General features: G+C 48.4%; 2 protein-coding genes across 4 annotated transcripts in view; both read left to right on the forward strand.

Moving 5' to 3' along the window:
- LOC138110342 (fibronectin type-III domain-containing protein 3a-like) overlaps positions 1–8,117 on the forward strand; it is a 38,948-nt gene extending 30,831 nt beyond the window's left edge. For both annotated transcript variants that reach the window (XM_069015089.1, XM_069015090.1), the window contains exons 19-27: positions 52–157; positions 708–883; positions 1,391–1,504; positions 2,024–2,173; positions 2,512–2,792; positions 3,254–3,466; positions 4,032–4,198; positions 4,894–5,015; positions 5,604–8,117. In XM_069015089.1, coding sequence (XP_068871190.1) covers positions 52–157; positions 708–883; positions 1,391–1,504; positions 2,024–2,173; positions 2,512–2,792; positions 3,254–3,466; positions 4,032–4,198; positions 4,894–5,015; positions 5,604–5,921 — 1,647 coding nt within the window. In that variant the 3' untranslated portion in view covers positions 5,922–8,117. The remainder of the gene's footprint in view (positions 1–51; positions 158–707; positions 884–1,390; positions 1,505–2,023; positions 2,174–2,511; positions 2,793–3,253; positions 3,467–4,031; positions 4,199–4,893; positions 5,016–5,603) is intronic.
- Positions 8,118–11,333: 3,216 nt separating this feature from the next.
- Positions 11,334–16,683, forward strand: TAF9B (TATA-box binding protein associated factor 9b). 2 transcript variants are annotated; one of them, XM_069014901.1, is made up of 7 exons: positions 11,334–11,406; positions 11,493–11,574; positions 12,193–12,329; positions 14,317–14,451; positions 15,120–15,201; positions 15,784–15,897; positions 16,364–16,683. In XM_069014901.1, exons 1-7 carry the CDS (start codon positions 11,356–11,358, stop codon positions 16,522–16,524), a joined length of 762 nt encoding a protein of 253 aa, XP_068871002.1. In that variant the 5' UTR covers positions 11,334–11,355; the 3' UTR covers positions 16,525–16,683. The 2 variants fall into 2 exon arrangements, with proteins under 2 accessions (XP_068871002.1, XP_068871003.1); XM_069014902.1 differs by having other exon boundaries at positions 16,385–16,683.
- Positions 16,684–19,464: the final 2,781 nt, after the last annotated feature.

The raw sequence follows: 19,464 nt of genomic DNA on the forward strand, positions 1-19,464 counted from the left end.
TGAGCAGAATGCTTTGTGTTTGTGCTCTGCAATGACCTGTGTCCCTGGCAGGCCTCTGATGTCACGACTGTCACGACGGCGGCCGTTCCCCCCGGGCCCTGCCCCTCCCCGGCCCTGGTGGGCAAAGCCAAGCCCAAGGAAATGACTTTGCAGTGGGGTAAGCACCAGAGTTTGAGTAAAACACTGCTCTGATTTCAGTCATCCAAATCAAAAATCTTCAGGGAAAAAAAAAAGTAAAAATAAAAATATAGAGATACTGTCCATAGCCGTAGAGTTTTTTTGGGCTTGGGGTGGGGTCTTTGGTTTGTTTTGTGGGATTTTTTTAAGAAGACCAAAGCTTCTGTCCACCTCTGGTAGGGTGATACTTAAGTGAGACTTAAGCAGACATAAATATTTTCCAGGAAGAAAGCTTCTTGCCTGCCCATGACTGACACCTGCATGGCAATTTAAAAATCAACTCTTGTTTTCTTACTGTTACTTCAGTAAAGGAGATAAGCAAAAATTAGTGAAGGTACACTGTTTTGTGAAGAAAACAGGGAAAAAATTTAAAAAAACCCCTGATTAAAGCCATCTTAAACTAATTATCAGTATCTGGGGGGGAAAAGCAAGCTTCATGAAGTGCTTCTGCTCAGATATATGACAAAGAGCCCGCCCTAACAGGGAATTCAGAAAGTAATAGAAAAATCCAATCTCTTTTTGTTTCCCAGGCCCCCCAGCTGTGGATGGAGGCTCTGAGATCACAGAGTATCTCCTGGAGATGGCCAGCTCAGAGCAGGAAGAGCGTAGGGTGGTTTATCAGGGCCCAGCAGCTGAGTTTGGAGTGACCAACCTGCTTCCAGGGAGAACCTACTGCTTCTGGCTCCGGGCAGGGAACAAAGTTGGGGTAACCACTGCACTCACCACATCTCTGCTTGTACACAAGGGACAGGAGTGATGGTGCTGAGGGGGTTTTGTAGCCTGTGTAGTGTGAACCTCTTGATGTTTGTGCCTTTGGAAGTGTTGGATGTGTTACCCCCAGCTCAGGCTCTGCAGATGGTGGGGTGGGAACAGCATTGTGTGGAGAGGGGTGTGTGCAGGCCATGCCAGGTTGGGACAAGGGTGGGGTAAATATTGGTTGCATAAAAGTCTTTGTGAAACAGTCCTCAGCTGCTGCTGGAAGGCAGATCCTGGCTGGGGGAGGGAGGAGTTACACAACGCTGGCAGTGGGAGGATCTCAGATATCCTGTGGGAGCGGGGCCAGCTTCAAGTACCTGGAAGGAATCTGAAACTGAGCCCTGAACTCTGCTGTTTATTTCCCTGTCAAGTGAAAAAATAGTTTGTTTGCTTCACTTGCACATCAGTTTTTGCCCTGGTGCTGTTGCTGTGTTCATGCAGTTGTGTTTTCCTGCAGTTTGGCCCCCACTCTGAGAAGGCAGAGCTTTGCACTGCTCCAGGACCCCCTGAGCAGTGCTGCAAACCCCTGATAACCTGCAAAAGTGCAACTTGTGCTGTGGTGTCGTGGGAGGTAGGTGTTGGTGGCTTCCAGTGCCACCCAAATTAGTGTTAGGCTTTTAGAACTGTAGTGACACATTTATGATACACAGAAATGAAAGAAATAGTATGTGTAGAGCTGGAATATTTTAAGCCCATTTCTTTATAGATGTCTGTGTTGGGTTTGTAAACTTTGGGAGTTATTAATTAGAATTTTAACTGGACAAATTGGGTGACATTTAATCCTCCTCATGTGGTAATTAATATATAGTGAATTAATTCTTCTGAGTGGTAAGAGACTGTGAGTCAGTCAAAATTCTGGTGTGAACTGTGGTGGTGTTACAGCCACGTGTCACGTTTTCACTTCAAATCCCTTGGAACAGACCTCAGGTTTCAACCCCAGTGCTTCTGAAGGTTGGATTTGGTGATCTTGGAGGTCTTTGTCAACCTTTTCTGTGACTCTCCCCCAGTGTCTCAGTGTAACAGAGCTCTCCCTGGGTGCTGTTGCTGTGTAAGTGCAAGAGCTGAGCAGAATTTCTCCCTCACCCCGCAGAGCCCGGCGTGCAACGGAGCAGAAATCACCGAGTACAGGCTGGACTGGGGCCAGGTGGAGGGGTCCATGCACATCATCTACACTGGCCCCTGCCAGAGCTATGAGGTCAAGGGGCTCACACCTGCAACCACTTATTACTGCAGAGTCCAGGTAGGAAAAGCTTTTTGGTGCCACTGGGCACTTGCAGTTTGGGGAGAAACTCCAGCTAGAGAGGAATAAAGTCATGTGCTGTCACCTGCTCATGCAGTAGAGAAGGTAATTGGGAAAAACACTTCCCCTTCTCCCCAGTCCCTCCTCATTCCCTCTGTGTGGAAGAGTTTAGATCCAGTGTGCTGTGAAATACCAGTTGCTTTGCCCTGTTGACATTTTATTCAGGAGGTTTTCCATTCTCTTCCATGTTGCTTTTAAGAACACATGGAAGGCTGTGAGAGCTGTGCCTGCCTGGCTGGAAAACAGGGATTTGGTAACTCCTCTGTGGTGTCTTTCAGGCTGTGAACGTGGCTGGGGTGGGGCTGTTTGGGGACACGAGCGTGGTGAGCACCCCCCCGTCAGTGCCTGCAGCCGTGGCCGTGCTCCACTTACTTGAAGAGGATCAGATGGAAACTTCCCCTCCTTTCTCCACGTGCCTTGCAATCCAGTGGGAAGAGCCCTGCTGCCACGGGGCAGAGATCACAGGGTACAACATCGAGTATGGGGAAAAGCAGCTGGTCACTGTGGGGAGAAACACAACCCACGTCCTTGAGAATCTGCTGCCTGACACCCTGTACAGGTAAGAATTATTCTGAAACCACATTTGTAGGATTTAAAAGTCCTTTGAGGGTAGTGCTTTAAATTTTAGACTAATTTTTCATGCAGCTTACAGACTATTTGCTTGATTCACCCTGCAACACCAAGAAAACCTCCTAAAATTGTCATATCCAGACTCAAACTGTGACATTGGCAGGAGTGAGATCATGGTTGGTGTTAAGGTTCATGTTCTGTCTCAAAGCCAAGACTTTAAGGTTTCTGAGTTTAGAATTTTTCATTGGGATGTTCAGGTGTGTGGCCAAAAGAGGATGGATGGACAGGTAAGAGCAGAGGTGTTTCTGTGACCTCAGTCTTGGTTAAAGCTGAATTCAGATTTGATTTCTAACTGCATCTTAATTGCTTTACTGTTTGGAATTTTATTCTGTATGCATTTTGTTACCCAGAACTTTTCCTGACCATGTGGCTGCTCTCTCCCATTCCCAGGATCAGGATACAGGCCATCAACAGCTTTGGAGTCGGTCCTTTCAGTCATTCCATGAAAGCCAAAACCAAACCACTACCTCCTGACCCTCCCCACCTGGAATGTGTGGTCTTCAGCTACCAGAGCCTTAAACTGAAATGGGGAGAAGGGCCCAGCAGAGCTTTAATTCCCAACCCTACACAGTTCAACCTGCAGATGGAGGACAGGTTTGGCAGGTGAGACCAGACCATGAAGGATTTTGTAGTTTTACCACTTCATGTCAAATTTTTAAGGTGTTTTATGTTACTCTCCCTTCTGTTTGCACCACTGAGTCATTTGGGCTTCCCAGAGTTTGCTCTTTAGTTTGCAGTTTTGCCTCCCATCTTTCAACCAGAAATGCTATCAACAGCTTGCCCTTCTGCTGCTCGTAAACAGTAAATACTATTTAAATAATAAATAATAAATAATGAATAATAAATACCTTGCCACCATCCTCTGCTGGCAGGGTTATTTTTGGACATTCTAAACTAAAGTCCGGTCAGCATATAAGAAACAGGGGATGACCAGCTGTGCTTTACCTGGAAATTTCAGTTTAATTTGGACATTCAAGGGTTGTTCTCTGGATTCAGAGGAGTTGGGTCCTACAGCCTCAGTGGGATGCCCAACAGGGCAGGGGAGAAACTTGGGACACCCAGAATGCAGCATCACTTCTTTGTCCTTAACTCAAATCCGGGTGTTCCACATGTGATACTGACCTTTGGTGATTGCTGGGTAACTCTGTGTGTGTTCTGTGTCCCCCAGGTTTGTGACAGTCTATAATGGTCCCTGTCACACCTACAAGGTGCAGAGGCTCAGCGAATCCACCACGTACCATTTCCGCATCCAGGCGTACAACGACGCTGGGGAAGGAGCCTTCTCGGAGGTCTGTGCTTTCACCACCACCAAGTCTCCACCTGCACCTCTCAAAGGTGAGCTGACACTGCCCTGGCAACGGCTGAAAGCCACTGATGGGCAGGATTGAGTCCTGCAACCTGACCCTCAGCCGGTCTTTGCAAGGACAGAGACACAAACTTGCTCTGAGGGGCTTTGTCTGGGTGTGAAAAGGGCCCTTCTGGTGTGATCACCTGCTGCACTGCAGCTCTTCCACCCCTGAACTGAGCATTCCTACCTTTTCCCAGCTGGAAAGGCATTTTGCAGGGTTATCCATCAAAGTTACAACAGTGTGTAAGCAAGTGAGGGCACAGTTAATTCCTCTGATCTTCACTTTTTAACGTGGACATTAAAGGTCATCATTAAAGTCACTGTGAAGGTCAGTGCTGAGTGCCTGCAGCAAAATTAATTGACTGAACCGTGGTTAGGACATAATTTCAGCTCTGCACATGGACAGAAATGCTGGTTTCTGTAGTGACTTGAAAGTGCTGCTCCTCTCTGCAAGCATCATGGGCTCATCTTGGCAGCTCAGAAAGACCAACAAGTGTAACCTACACAGAACACAATCATCATTTTTTAAGCTCATGTCATCAAATAAAAGAAAAAGAAAGAAAGAAACAAATCTTAATTGCTTAAACTTATTGGAATGAGTTGCCTCTAAGCATGACAGCTGTACATTTGTAGGCTCCATTGTTCTTTTTCTGAAACACCAACAAATCACTTTATTTTCCAGCACCCAAAGCGATTCAGCTGGAAGAAAACACTTTTGAAATCACATGGGAGCCTCTACAGCCGATGAAAGGAGATTCTATTGTTTACATCCTTCAGCTTGCTGCTGGCAGAGAGTTTGATCAGGTACCTTTTATGTAGCATCAGGAATGTGAGGGGTTTTTACTGGGAAAAATTATTACAAAAAAAAGATGTGGATATTTCTTGTGGAAGGCATCCCTGCCCATGGCAGAGGGTGGAATGAGATGGGCTTTGAGATCCCTTCCAACCCAAACCATGCTGTGATTCTATGATTTGAAGGTTGAAATTCTGTTTGGGAAGGTGACAGGGAGTCTTTTCATTTCAGAAAGTGTGAAGTGGGTGAGCGCTGGTTTATCCTGTTCTTCCAACAATTCCTTTAGCTGTTGATTCTTGAATCTGCTGGTGTGTGGTACCACTGCCTCTGTTAATCAGAGTCGACACTGGTGGAGGAGCTTTAGGGAAGAAAATGCAGGATGATTTTTTTCCTCCTCTCTGAGCCTCCCAGCCCAGGTGAGGCCTCAGCATGGGGCATGGCAGGAAACTTAAATGAATCGTGAATTGGGCAGAAACTTAAGCTGCCATTTTATGAAGTTGGGTCGAGGAGGGCAACTCGAGGATGGAGCAGGACAGGCAGTTCCAGGTGCTGCTGCTGAGTGAGGTGCTCCTGTCTGAAGTGGCTCCTGTCTCCTGCAGGTGTACAAGGGCCCGGAGCCGTGGTTCCGGCTGCCGGCCGCGCAGACGAACTGTGAGTACCGCGCGCGCGTCTGCGCCGGCCGCCAGTGCCACGACCTGCCGGGCTGCCCGGAGCTCTACGGCCCCTACAGCCCCAGCGCCGTGTTCTGCTGCCAGCGCCGCGAGCCGGGCCCCGCCGCAGCCCAGCCGGGCGCGGAGCTGGCGCAGAGCGGGAAGCGGCTGCGCGAGGAGCGCGTCATCGCCATCGCGCTGCTCTGCGGCTTCGCCGTGGTCGCCATCCTCTTTGCCGTGGTCATCCAGTACTTTGTCATCAAGTAGGGCAGAGCTGGCCCCGCTCAGCTGTCTGTACAGAGCTCTCTGGGGTATTTATGGGTAGTTCAATGGAATCCTAGCTGGGAACCCCTCGCGTTCCCGCTCCTGCTGCTGGCTGCCGGCGAGGCTGGCTTGGCAGATCCTTTCCAAATGCTGGACACAGATTTCCTGTAGAAAGGGTGATCCTGGGGCCTCTGCAATCAGGGTGAGCTGTTAGAGAACAGCAATCAGCTGCCTTACGGTGCACACTGGGGGGATGTGCACGCTCCTCCTCTCTCCCCATCCCAGCCAGTTGGAGAGGGAAGGCATTGCTAGAGCAGTCCTTTCCCAGCACCACCAGAGCAGCGGGAGGCGATGGCTGTTCCATCAGGTTTCGCTGTAGTTTGATATCCATGAAATCCAGCAGCACAAGTGCTTGAGCTTAGAGCAGAACTGCAGAGCCTACTAGAGCATACCACATTTACTAGACTGTAGAAGGAAAGCAGAATATTGACTTAGTGATATTACTACTTTACAGTTATTTTAATACTTGGGATTCAGTAATAATCATTTCAAGTGTTGGAGTAGAGGGTGCCGGGGTTTTTTAGGGTTTTAATCCAAACCAATGCCAGCAGGACGTGGCGCTCTGCCGGGATGCCCAGGAAAGGCTCTGCCCGGAATGTTCCTGCTGTCCTGAGCAGCTTTGGCCCAATCCACATTTCACTCTCAGTGCCTGAGAGAAAAGTAATTCCCTGTGCAGCATGCTCAGAACAGCACAGGAGTTGTCTTTAAGGAGAAAGAGTGCATTTATGATAAATGTTACACTATTTGGCTCAAACTGAGCAAATGTTTTTGTACTATTATTAACCTAAAAAATAAAAAGTTCAGCCTGCTTTGGGTGCCCTTCTAACTTAACCCCAACGAGCAAATTGTACGTGAGAGAACTCTTTTTAGATAACGTTTATAAAATGTTTTAAACTTGCTATCCCAGTGGTAGCAGCTTCACATTCCATGGTTTTCCTGTTGGGAATGTTCAGCCTGCTATGAACTTGTCTGAAACTCGTCCTGGTCGGCTGGGGGATATTTTTGTGGACACTGTGCACTACATTTGACTGTTGTGTTCCATCTGCTTGTGAATCCCTGAGGAGGAGCCTGGCAGCTCCTGGCTCCATTAGGTCAAAGCTTTTGAAAGCTGGAACTCAGAAATTTCCAATGTTTCAGGATGGGTCTTGCCAACAGCGTTTGGAATATGCCACAGAACGGTAGATTTAGGGTATTTTGCAAAGTCTGTGGCTCCACTTGGGCCATCAGAACGATGCACTTGTAGGTGGGAGGGTGGATGTGACAGAGCTACAGGCGACGTGTTTCCAGTAATTAATTAATCACTTTAAGGGTCTTTCTCCTAGAGCAGTTGAGGAATAACGTTGTATTAGAGTTTGAGGCATTGTGTTGTATTTCACATGTGGAAAACCTAAATTATGACCTAGTATCACTTAATCCTCTTCACAGTAGATTGATGGTGCAATCTGAAATTAATCTTTTCAAAGTGTACTCTTCATTTTTGTACTCTATTTATTTTGATTAAAAGTCCTGGAAAGAAAAAAAAAAAGTATGTTTGAATGTATTGTTCTACTTGTAGCAGAACTTTAAGTTAATCATTTATTATATCATAGAAATCTCTCCCTCCAGTGTCAGAAAGAGTTTTATACAGATATTAGTCTTTAGTTTGCAGAAGAGTTTACAATCTGTCTTTATTTTCCTCATAGTCTCCCTTTAGCAGATAAACTGCCTGCAGCAAATCTCCGTTGCCAAAGGGTTCTTGCTTAACTCCTTAGAACCAACTTGTAGAGAGGTTTATTTGGCAATAATAGTCCTGTTCATTTAAAAGAGAAATTAGGATTGCAGAGTAAATACTAACAAGTCATGACTGCTAAAAAATGAAATCAAATCCTTTTGTAATTGCCACAAAATGCTTATATTTCCAGAAAATATCCAGGATTTATACTGCAGTAGGGATTTTCCATCAGCTGTTGTCCATTCCAGAAGGATGTACCCTTGTGGCATTAATGTATTTTAGGTATCTTCAGTTTTCTTGTATTGTCATTTTTGAGGTATCTCAAACGTATGTTAAAGCTGCCATGCATTGTATTACTAAATTGTAACTATCAAATAGATAATATATTTAATACAGCCAATAAATAATACAAATGTATTCAAATTTGACTCCGGGCTCCTGTGGTTTTTGGGATTTAGTCTTACTTGTGTCATGTGTGATATAAGGGGAGGGAACATGCTCAGTGTCACTGAGAGCTGAATTAACTTTTCCTCCAGGAAAATGGAGCCCTTGGAATATCACTTCCATTTCTCCTCATGCTGCAGGAAGGACCTGCAGTTCCCAGGTGAGGTGGAGCAGTTCTTTGATACTGGAAATTGAATTGTTTGGGGCGGTTTTCCATCATTTTGTGTTGACTTAGGGCCTTTCCCCCTCGAGCTCTTCCCCAGCGTTTGCTGCTGAGCGTGGAATTTCTCCTGATGGTGCCTTAATGAGCTGATGAAGGTAAGATGGGAAAGGCTTTTTTTGACCATCAAGTCTTTCCAAAGAGACAGCTGGACCCTCAGCCTGGATTTACTTTCCACTTCAGGAAAGATCAGGGATGAGGAGCTGGAAAACGTTGGGGTAGAGGAGGCAAGGGGAGTGGGGACCAGTGTGAGAGAATCCCAAGGGAAGGCTCTGGGAAGCTAGAAGCACACAGACACAGGGAGCAGGAACACCCAGCAGCAGGATCTGTCCTGCCACAGTCCTTCAGAAATTCCTCCAGAACCCGGGAATGGGGCTCTTGGCAGAGGCGAGAGAGGTATCAGCTACAAAACAAACCTCCTCCGCCTCCTCGGAGCTCAGCTCTTTGCAACTCAGCGCTTTGCAGCTCTTCTGCTCCCAAGGACTGCTCAAAAGCCAGTTTTGTGGAGCCAAATCGTGTGGGATTGGGGCTGGAAAGGTCAGAGCTGAGCACAGGCACTGCATTGTCCAGCAGATTCCGGCTCTGACGTTAGGGAGATTCCTGCTGCCCTTTCCAAGAGGCAGAAGCTGTGGCTGGGGTTGTTCTTGCAGATTTAGGCACTTGGACACCTCTCAACAACAAGACCTGTCCGTGTGCCAGGGCTCTGCTTGGCTGCACCCTGAGCATCTCCACAAATCCCATCTGGGAAGAAATCCCCAGTGAAGTTTCATAGAATTATGGAATGGGTTGGGTTGGGAGGGACCTTAAAGTTCATCTTGTTCCACTCCTGCCAGACAGGAAGACAGGGATACCTTCCCTTTTCCCAGGTTGCTCCAAGCCCCATCCATCTTGGCCTTGAACACTTCCAGGGATTTAAAATCTATGGGATTTAAATCCTGCACCCTGAGCAGAGCCACGTGGCCAGGCTGTGCTCCCGATTTCTCCAGCAGATGACTCCCAGCTGGCCGGCAGCTGCCTGGGATGAACGACCCGCGGCAGGCGGAGGAGTCGGCGCCGGGCCAGGACACGCCGTGACCCCATTTCCTGTTTTCCGATGCTGAAAAGAACCCCAGTGTCTGAGCAGGGAGGAAGGGTGGCTGCTCTTCCATTGGGCCAGCGTGTGGTGCCCATGGAATGTGTCTCTCTGCATTTATCCTGGAGCAAAGGAGGCTCAGGGGGGATCTTGTGGCTCTGCACAACTCCCTGACAGGAGGGAGCAGCTGGGGGGATCGGGCTCTGCTCCCAGGGAACAGGGACAGGAGAGAGGGAACGGCCTCAGGCTGGGCCAGGGGAGGCTCAGGTTGGACAGGAGCAGGAATTTCTTTGTAGAAAAGGTTGTTAAACATCGGAGCTGCCCAGGGAGGTGGTGGAGTCTCCATCCCTGGAGGTGTCCAAGGAAGGACTGGAGGTGGCACTCGGTGCTCTGGGCTGGGGACAAGGTGAGGATCGGTCACAGGTTGGACTCAGTAGTCTTGGAAGGCTTTTCCAACCTCACTGATCCCGTGATTCCCAGCATAGCTGTGCCCCAGAGGACTGTCCATGGGGAGAAACGTCCGTGGCCAGGGCGATGTTTGTCTGTCCTGTGGGAACTGGCTCTCCCTGTCTTTTCGCTGCTGCTTTCCTGGCAGAAATCCTGCAAGTAGCTCCTGGTTGTGCTTCCCAGCCTGAAAAGTCACCTGTGGGTGGGGAGGGTGGCACAGGGGGGACAGAAGAGTCTTGCACTGGGTTTAGGGATAAATCCCGAGCCCCGTGGAAATGCAAACCATAATTTTCTTTCCTGCCTCAGGAATAAATGGTGTGACAGCCCACAGCTCCATGTGCTTAGTTCCAGCCTGATCCCAGCCCATGGAAGAGCTCCTCTCCCCCTCTTTCCTAAAACAAGAGGAAAGAAAACGGATTTTATTTGTTATCTAAGGTCAGTGGCTGGAATTCCTCCTCCCTCCCTCCTCCCAGGATGTTTTTGTGTAACACACTCTGACTCACGGAAGTCAAATGACTTGGCCTTGGAGCTGCCTCAGCACAGGGATTCTGGTACAGGAATTCTGGCACAGGAATCCTGTACCTGCCCCTTGTGCTGGATGAGGGTTTTCCAGCTCCTCCAGGTGCTGCTGGAGCTGTGGGCTGCTCCTGTTCCCCCCCAGCTGATCCCAGCACCCCCAGACCCCCAAACCCAAGTCAGGGTTGGGATGTGTGTCCATCCAGGTTGGCTGATCCAGGTGCTGAATGCCCTTCTGGCTGTGGGTGCGGAGCACCTGAGTGTGGCCACTGCTGGAGTGGATCAGGAGGAGCAGCTTTTGGTTTCTCCCTGTCTGAGGAGCTGGGATGGGAGTCCCCAGCACAGCCTCTTCCTCCAGACCTGGCTGCAGTCAGACCATCCTGGATAATAACAACACATTGCAACTGCTTCTGGAACATTGCTGATCCCCTGCCTGACAAAATCACAACAAAACTTTATTTTTGGTTCTGTTTTGCCTCAGAAAGTGAGAAACTTTGACAAAACTCACATGGAATGTACTCTAAATGTCTTCCAAATCCAGTCAGCTGCCATGAAAACCAGCTTTAAAAAGCTTCTAAATTTGCTTCCGAAGTAGAACCTGTTATTTTCAGAACAGTGGGAACAGTGGGATTTAGTTAATCCTGGGAATGCTGGCAATTTAAAAAGTGGCTTCAGAACTGTTAATGAAATAACAAAACATCCCTTCCTGCATCACCACAGGGCAGATGGGCTATCTGCAGCAGAGGGAGTGGGGAAAGGGTCACTGAATCCAGCAGTGATGGTCTGGGCATCAGTTGGCCTATTATGAATATTTCTAGTAAAATGAATTTCTGCCCTGCCTGGCCGCATCTCCACGGTAACCGCGCTAGGCCGCGTCTCCATGGCAACCGCGCTGGGCCGCGTCGCCATAGAAACGCCGCCCTCCCGGCTTCCGTAGCCGCGCCCCCGCGTCACGTGGCAGGAAACTATGGAGGCAGCCAAGATGGCGTCCCCCAAGAGCGCCCCTAAGGATGCGCAGGTTCCGCGGGGCTCGGGGGGTCCAGGCGGGACCGGGGGGTAACGGGGGGCTCGGGGGACTGAGCGGTGCCTGTGTCCGCCCCGCAGGTGATGGCGCAGATCCTCAAGGACATGGGCATCACCGAGTACGAGCCGCGCGTCATTAACCAGATGCTGGAGTTCGCCTACAGTAAGCGGGGCCGGGCGGGATGTGCGCGGGGGAACGCCGGGGGGAGCAGGAAGGTGTTGTCTGGAGCAGGGAAGTGCTGTGTGAATCCGTGTTCCCACGGGGGCTCCCCTGTCAGACTCGGTGACCGTGGAGATCTTTTCCAACTGTAATTCTGCGATTTTAAAAAGTAAACATAGAATCACAAATCCCAGAGTGGTTTGGGTTGGAAGGGACCTTAAGGAAAATCCAGTCCCACTCCCTGCCGTGGGCAGGGACACCTTCCACTATCCCGGGTTGCTCCAAGCTCTGTCTAACGTGGCCACAGCTTCAGTGCCCTCACAGGGAAGAATTCCTTCCCAGTATGCCATCCAGTTCCTTCCCAGTATGCCATCGAGTTCCTTCCCAGTATGCCATCCAGTTCCTTCCCAGTATGCCATCGAGTTCCTTCCCAGTATCCCATCGAGTTCCTTCCCAGTATGCCATCCAGTTCCTTCCCAGTATGCCATCCAGCACTGCCCTCGGGCAGTCTGAGCAGTACCCGGAGGCCGCAGAGTTTTCAGTGCCAGCCGGGTGGGATCGGGATCAGGATGGGGAAGACTTCATTTAACCCAGCCTGAATCCAGAGCCTGTTTCCCCCAGGATACGTGACCACGATCCTGGAGGACGCCAAGATCTACTCGAGCCATGCCAAGAAGTCCAGCGTGGATGCGGACGACGTGCGCCTGGCGATCCAGTGCCGGACGGACCAGTCCTTCACATCCCCCCCGCCCCGGGACGTGAGTGCGGCTGGGACTGGGCATCCCAGAGCAGGCTGGGACACAGGGATGAGGCCGGGACACAGGGATGTGGCTGGGACACAGGGATGAAGCTGGGACACAGGGATCTGGCCGGGACACAGGGATGAGGCCGGGACACAGGGATGAGGCCAGGACACAGGGATGAGGCTGGGACACAGGGATGAAGCTGGGACACAGGGATCTGGCCGGGACACAGGGATGAGGCTGGGACACAGGGATGAGGCTGGGACACAGGGATGAGGCTGGGACACAGGGATCTGGCCAGGACACAGGGATCTGACCAGGACACAGGGATGAGGCCGGGACACAGGGATGTGGCTGGGACACAGGGATGAAGCCGGGACACAGGGATGAAGCTGGGACACAGGGATGAAGCCGGGACACGGGGATGAAGCCAGGACACAGGGATGAGGCTGGGACACAGGGATGAGGCTGGGACACAGGGATGTGGCTGGGACACAGGGATGAAGCCGGGACACAGGGATGAGGCTGGGACATGGGGATGTGGCTGGGACACAGGGATGAAGCCGGGACACGGGGATGTGGCTGGGACACAGGGATGTGGCTGGGACACGGGGATGTGGCTGGGACACGGGGATGAGGCCGGGACACGGGGATGAGGCTGGGACACAGGGATGTGGCTGGGACACAGGGATGAGGCTGGGACACAGGGATGAAGCCGGGACACAGGGATCTGGCCAGGACACAGGGATGTGGCTGGGACACAGGGATGTGGCTGGGACACAGGGATGAGGCCGGGACACAGGGATGTGGCCGGGACACAGGGATGAGGCCGGGACACAGGGATGTGGCTGGGACACAGGGATGAAGCCGGGACACAGGGATGAAGCTGGGACACAGGGATGAAGCCAGGACACAGGGATGAGGCTGGGACACAGGGATGAAGCCAGGACACAGGGATGTGGCTGGGACACAGGGATGAAGCTGGGACACAGGGATGTGGCTGGGACACAGGGATGAAGCTGGGACACAGGGATGAAGCCGGGACACAGGGATGAAGCTGGGACACAGGGATGAAGCCGGGACACAGGGATGTGGCTGGGACACAGGGATGAAGCTGGGACACAGGGATGAAGCCGGGACACAGGGATGAGGCTGGGACACAGGGATGAAGCTGGGACACAGGGATCTGGCCAGGACACAGGGATCTGACCAGGACACAGGGATGAGGCTGGGACACAGGGATGTGGCTGGGACACAGGGATCTGGCCAGGACACAGGGATGTGGCTGGGACACAGGGATGTGGCTGGGACACAGGGATCTAGCCAGGACACAGGGATGAGGCTGGGACACAGGGATGTGGCTGGGACACAGGGATGAAGCCGGGACACAGGGATGAAGCTGGGACACAGGGATGAGGCTGGGACACAGGGATGTGGCTGGGACACAGGGATGAGGCTGGGACACAGGGATGAAGCCGGGACACAGGGATGAGGCTGGGACACAGGGATGAAGCCGGGACACAGGGATGAAGCCGGGACACAGGGATGTGGCTGGGACACAGGGATGAGGCCGGGACACAGGGATGTGTCCGGGACACAGGGATGAGGCTGGGACACAGGGATGAAGCTGGGACACAGGGATGAAGCCGGGACACAGGGATGAGGCTGGGACACAGGGATGAAGCTGGGACACAGGGATGAAGCCAGGACACAGGGATAAAGCCGGGACACAGGGATGTGGCTGGGACACAGGGATGAAGCCGGGACACAGGGATGAGGCTGGGACACAGGGATGAGGCTGGGACACAGGGATGAAGCTGGGACACAGGGATGAGGCTGGGACACAGGGATGAAGCTGGGACGCAGGGATGAGGCTGGGACACAGGGATGAAGCCAGGACACAGGGATGAGGCCAGGACACAGGGATGAAGCTGGGACACAGGGATGAAGCCAGGACACAGGGATGAAGCTGGGACACGGGGATGTGGCCGTGTCTCCGCAGTTCCTGCTGGACATTGCCCGGCAGAAGAACCAGACGCCGCTGCCGCTGATCAAGCCGTACTCGGGCCCGCGGCTGCCGCCCGACAGGTACTGCCTGACTGCCCCCAACTACCGCCTCAAATCCCTGCAGAAGAAGGTAAGGATTGCTCAGGGATTAGGGCTTCACCCCTGGGGGGTTGGGAAGGGCTTTGGGATTGCAGGTTTGTGTGCCTCTGGAAGGTGTGGGTGAATATTGGCGTGTGTGTCGGTTTGGAGCCAGCGGTGCTCTTTGTCTCCAGGCTGGATTTGTAAATTGTTGTTGGTTAATTTTAAATGGAAATTTTAAAATATGGGAAATTTTAAAACGTGGGAAAATTTAAAATACAGGTATACTTTAGTGTTAAAGAAATACTGCAGAATCCCTGAATCACTGAGGCTGGAAAAGCCATCCAGGATCACCAAGTCCAACCTGTGCCTGATCCCCACCAGAGCACTGAGTGCCATGTCCAGCCATTCCCTGGACACTTCCAGGGATGGAGACTCCATCACCTCCCTGGGCATCCCCTTCCAATGCCTGGCCTCCCTTTCCAGGAAGAAATTCCTCCTGCTGTCCAGGAGGAACTGTCAGGTTTAATATCAGGTTGTCAGAGGCTTAAGTCAGGCTTTGGTGTAGATATTAAAGGGTACTTTTTACTTCCACCTCAGTTGTTTCTGCTTTAGAGGGAAGATATTTCCTTTGCTGGGAAGCACTCAGTGCCTCAGTGGGGGGGACTTTTCCTGTTTATTCCAAGCCATTCCCTGACTCCCTGGTTCTCTTCCCCACAGGTCTCCTCCACAGCAGGCAGGATCACAGTGCCTCGCCTGAGCGTGGGCGCCGTGAGCAGCAGGCCCAGCACTCCCACTTTGGGTAGGAAACAGCTCCACTGGGGTTTCCCACCTTTATTTTAGGAAGGAAAACCAGAGAGGAATAATTTAAAACACTTTTCAACTCCTGAGGGAATGTAAAGGGGCCTCCTGACCTTATATTGTTTGACAGCATCAGAAAGTTAATTTAATAAATTAATTTAATCTTTATTGTTATAATAACATTTATACATAAATGCATTACAGATGTTCTGTATTTGTGATAAATCCTTTATTTAAGGGACTATTCAAGAACTTTACTTAAATTTAGGGTTGTTTTCCTCAATGCCAGCATGGTGCTGAATTAAATAGCACTGGGAAAGATCCATTTTTAAAAGGGTCTTAAAATTTAGGGCTATGCCCTAAAAATTAGTGTGTGTTTATAGTCTGGAATTCTGTAGGGCTGGAGTAAATGTGGGAAAATGAGCAAATGTGCAGCTCTGCCTGGAAATCTGACTCCTTGTATCCGATGTCACTGTGTTCCTGTGCATTCCCACTGTGTCTAATAACAGGTGCCACTGGGAAGGAGTTTTAGGAGTGTTTATGGATTTATTTTGGTTTGTTTTGGTGGGTTGTTGAATTGCAGGTACCCCCTCAGCCCAGACCGTGTCGGTGTCAGCCAAGGTGGGAGCGCCGGTGTCGCTGGCGGGGCAGCGCTTCACCGTCCAGATCCCGTCGTCCCAGCCCGCTGGGAAGTCAGGTATTCCTGGGATTCCTGGGGCTGGATACAGGGATAATCACACAGGCACAGGCTGCTTGGGTCGGCAGGAATGAGATTAACTCATCCAGTCCCACCCCCTGCCATGGACAGAGACACCTTCCACATTGGGGATTCCAGGGATGGGGCAGCCACAGCTGCTCTGGGCAAGCTGGTGTGGGAATTGTTTCCCCTCTCCCTCATTCTGGGATCTTCCAGTGTTAATTCCCGTTCCCAGCACAGCAGTGGCAGCCAGAACATTGCCATCCTGGGCAGCTCCCTCACACCCTGGCTCCTGTTTCCCTCTCCCCCTTGTGTCCTCACCCCCTCAGCACTTCCCCATCCTCCCTCTTGGGATGAATCCCCTGGAGCATTCTGGCAGCACAGCGCTTTGTTAGCCTGGAACAACACAGGGAAAACGCTGGGATCGCTCCAAGCTTTCACTGAACCCTTTCCACGATTCCCACAGCCACTCCCACCACTCCCACAGTGCAGAACGTCCTGATCAACCCATCCCTGATCGGCCCCAAGAACATCCTGATCACCACCAACATGGTCCCGCCCGGCGCCGCCGACCCCAACCCGCTCAAGAGGAAGCACGAGGACGACGACGACTACGACACCTTGTGAGGGCCTGGAGCCCTTCCCATGGGACTCATAGGAGCCCTTCCCATGGGACTCATAGGAGCCCTTCCCATGGGATTCACACGGACTCCAGAGGGTGGGGATGGGCAGGAAGGCCCCGGATGGGCCGTGGGAGTGTGGAAATAAAGTGGAGAGTGTTTGTAACCCGGCCTTGGTGTCTTGTGCACACACCTGGGGGAAGGGGCAGGGGTTTTTCTATAGCTTTTCTAGGTATTTTTAATATATCATTTATATATATATATAATTTTTATATATACGAATCTTTCATCTATATGTATGTATTATTTTATATATATAACTATATTTGTTATGTGCACACAGATGTATTTGTACACTCAAAACTCTCCCAGACAGTTTTCCTATATATACACATACATATATACATCTATATATTAATAATTATATTTATATAGCCATACATATTTACACACACACATAGATAAAACATATAGAATATAGTGTATGTATATAGAGCATGCACAGTAGTTAAATATGCATGCACACAAACAGTTCATATATATCAATTATATCATGTATGCATTATAAAGTATACAATGATATATGCTAAATAATTTAAAGCACATAATGATATATTTTATATATAAATACCTTTTGCATATAACATCTGTATCATACAAACACATAAGACAAATACAAACACAAATCACAAAATATGTAGAATATAGTGTAAGTAGATGGAGAATATACCTTAGTTATGCATGTTTATTTGATATATAAATTATATATGTCACTATGTCTATGTTATATATCATCATCTATAATGTAAAGCATATAAACATATTTTCTGTAATAACATATATAAATTATTTTTGCATATATATAACATCTCTATCATATGCAACACATAAAATATATAAAATGCATAGACTATAAGATTATGTATATAGAGAATATGCAGTAGTTAATTATGCATGCACAGAAACACTTCATATACATTATATGTTACATGTATTTATCTGCACATCGTATACAGTTATATAATAATATGCTGTATAATGTAAAGCATATAATTATCTATTTTATATCCCAATATATAATATATATCAATATATAATAAAGATACAAATATATAATATATAAACATATATAATACATATAAATATATCTAGTAATACATATAAATGTATAACAATGTAATATAAATATATGATATATAAACATATATAATACATATAAATATATCTAGTAATACATATAAATATATAACAATGTAATATAAATATATATAAACATATATAATACATATAAATATATATAGTAATACATATAAACGTATAACAATTAATGTAATATATATCAATGTATTTTGCATATATTATATAATACCTTTATATAAACATCTTTTATATATAATATTCCTGTACACTTGTGTTATACACCCACCTATTGATGATTTCTATAGGGCCATATGTTTACATTCTCAGACCCCCTCCCACACCCATGTTTAAGTTGCAGCACTATTTGCCCATATAAACCAAATAATGTGGATTGTTTTAATTAACCACATCATACTCTCACAGACCCTGTTCTCACAAATACACTGTTCATATATATATATATATATATATATTCTGTATACTAGAACTATATTATACCCCCTTATATTTACGTGTATAAACAGCCACACCTCTAATGCACTGCTCAGACACTCATTTCCATCTGTAACAACACCTCCTGTAGAACAATCACAGCAGAGTTGAGAGCTGCCCCATCCCTGCTATTATATATAATATATATAATATACAATTATATATAATATAATATAATATAATATAATATAATATAATATAATATAATATAATATAATATAATATAATATAATATAATATAATATAATATATAATTGTATATTATATATGATATAATTATATATAAGATACTATATATAATATAATTATATATTGCCTCAGACACCATTCTCTAACCACTGTGGGTATGGGATGTGCTCCCATACCAGAACATTATTTATCATTACAAAGTTCCATATAGAACCAACCCTCCCAGTCTGGTTCCTGTACAGCTGGATATCCACCCCCTGCACAGGCTCACACCCCTCCTGTTCTAGAGACCAGAGTACATAAATGTATCTATTTTGTGTAATATAGGCAGTGTATCATGTTATATATTCTATACTAGGCATTGTATAATCCACAATATGCATACAAAGCACAGTGATAATGCACAACAATCCTCATGTTTATCAGGGACAGTTGTCTTTCATACACACACACATCTACAGCTATACCTCTATCTATAGATATCTTACATATATATTTTATATAAATATTTAATTTTTATATCGATAATGGCCCTGCTGTCACCTCTGTCCCCTCCCTGCTCCCGGGGGATGCTCCCTCCTCCCACAGGACAAGTTTCCCTCAACCCCTGCTCTTTATCCCTGAGCACAGATTTGGTGTCTTTGTGCCACGTCTGTTCTTCAGCACAAAACTCCTGACTCAGGATTGAGCCTAAAGAGTGGGATGGAATGGGAGGGCCTGTAGGATAGGATGGGATTTGGGATAGGACAATCATCTATTAGGGCATAAGCCCTCAGAACTTCCATGCTTGTTTAAATCACTTGGAAACATTTTACAGCTCTCGGGGCCTTTATACACTTGGAAAGCAGGGAGAGGACTGAAATCCAGGGTGAAGTGGGATTTTGGGAAGGAATTCTTCCCTGTGAGAGTAGAGAGGCCCTGGCACAGGGTACCCAGAGAAGCTGTGGCTGCCCCTGGATCCCTGGAAGTGTCCAAGGCCAGGGTGGACAGGGCTTAGAGCACCCTGGGACAGTGGAAGGTGGCTCTGCCCTTGGCAGAGTGGGAACAGATGAGCCCTAAGGCCCCTTCCAACCCAAACACTCCTGGAATTGCCTAAGGTGGCCGAGGCCTCATCCAACAGGTAAAT

This window comes from Aphelocoma coerulescens, chromosome 4A (assembly GCF_041296385.1).
Source record: "Aphelocoma coerulescens isolate FSJ_1873_10779 chromosome 4A, UR_Acoe_1.0, whole genome shotgun sequence".
NCBI lineage: Eukaryota > Metazoa > Chordata > Aves > Passeriformes > Corvidae > Aphelocoma > Aphelocoma coerulescens.

Bases quoted from the DNA above. Each gene is read 5' to 3' on its own strand.
- TAF9B (XM_069014901.1), top strand. From the start codon at position 11,356: ATGGAGGCAGCCAAGATGGCGTCCCCCAAGAGCGCCCCTAAGGATGCG. The intron at 14,452-15,119 runs GTAAGGATTGCT...TCTTCCCCACAG, and splicing joins TCAAATCCCTGCAGAAGAAG to GTCTCCTCCACAGCAGGCAG. The intron at 15,898-16,363 runs GTATTCCTGGGA...CGATTCCCACAG, and splicing joins CCAGCCCGCTGGGAAGTCAG to CCACTCCCACCACTCCCACA.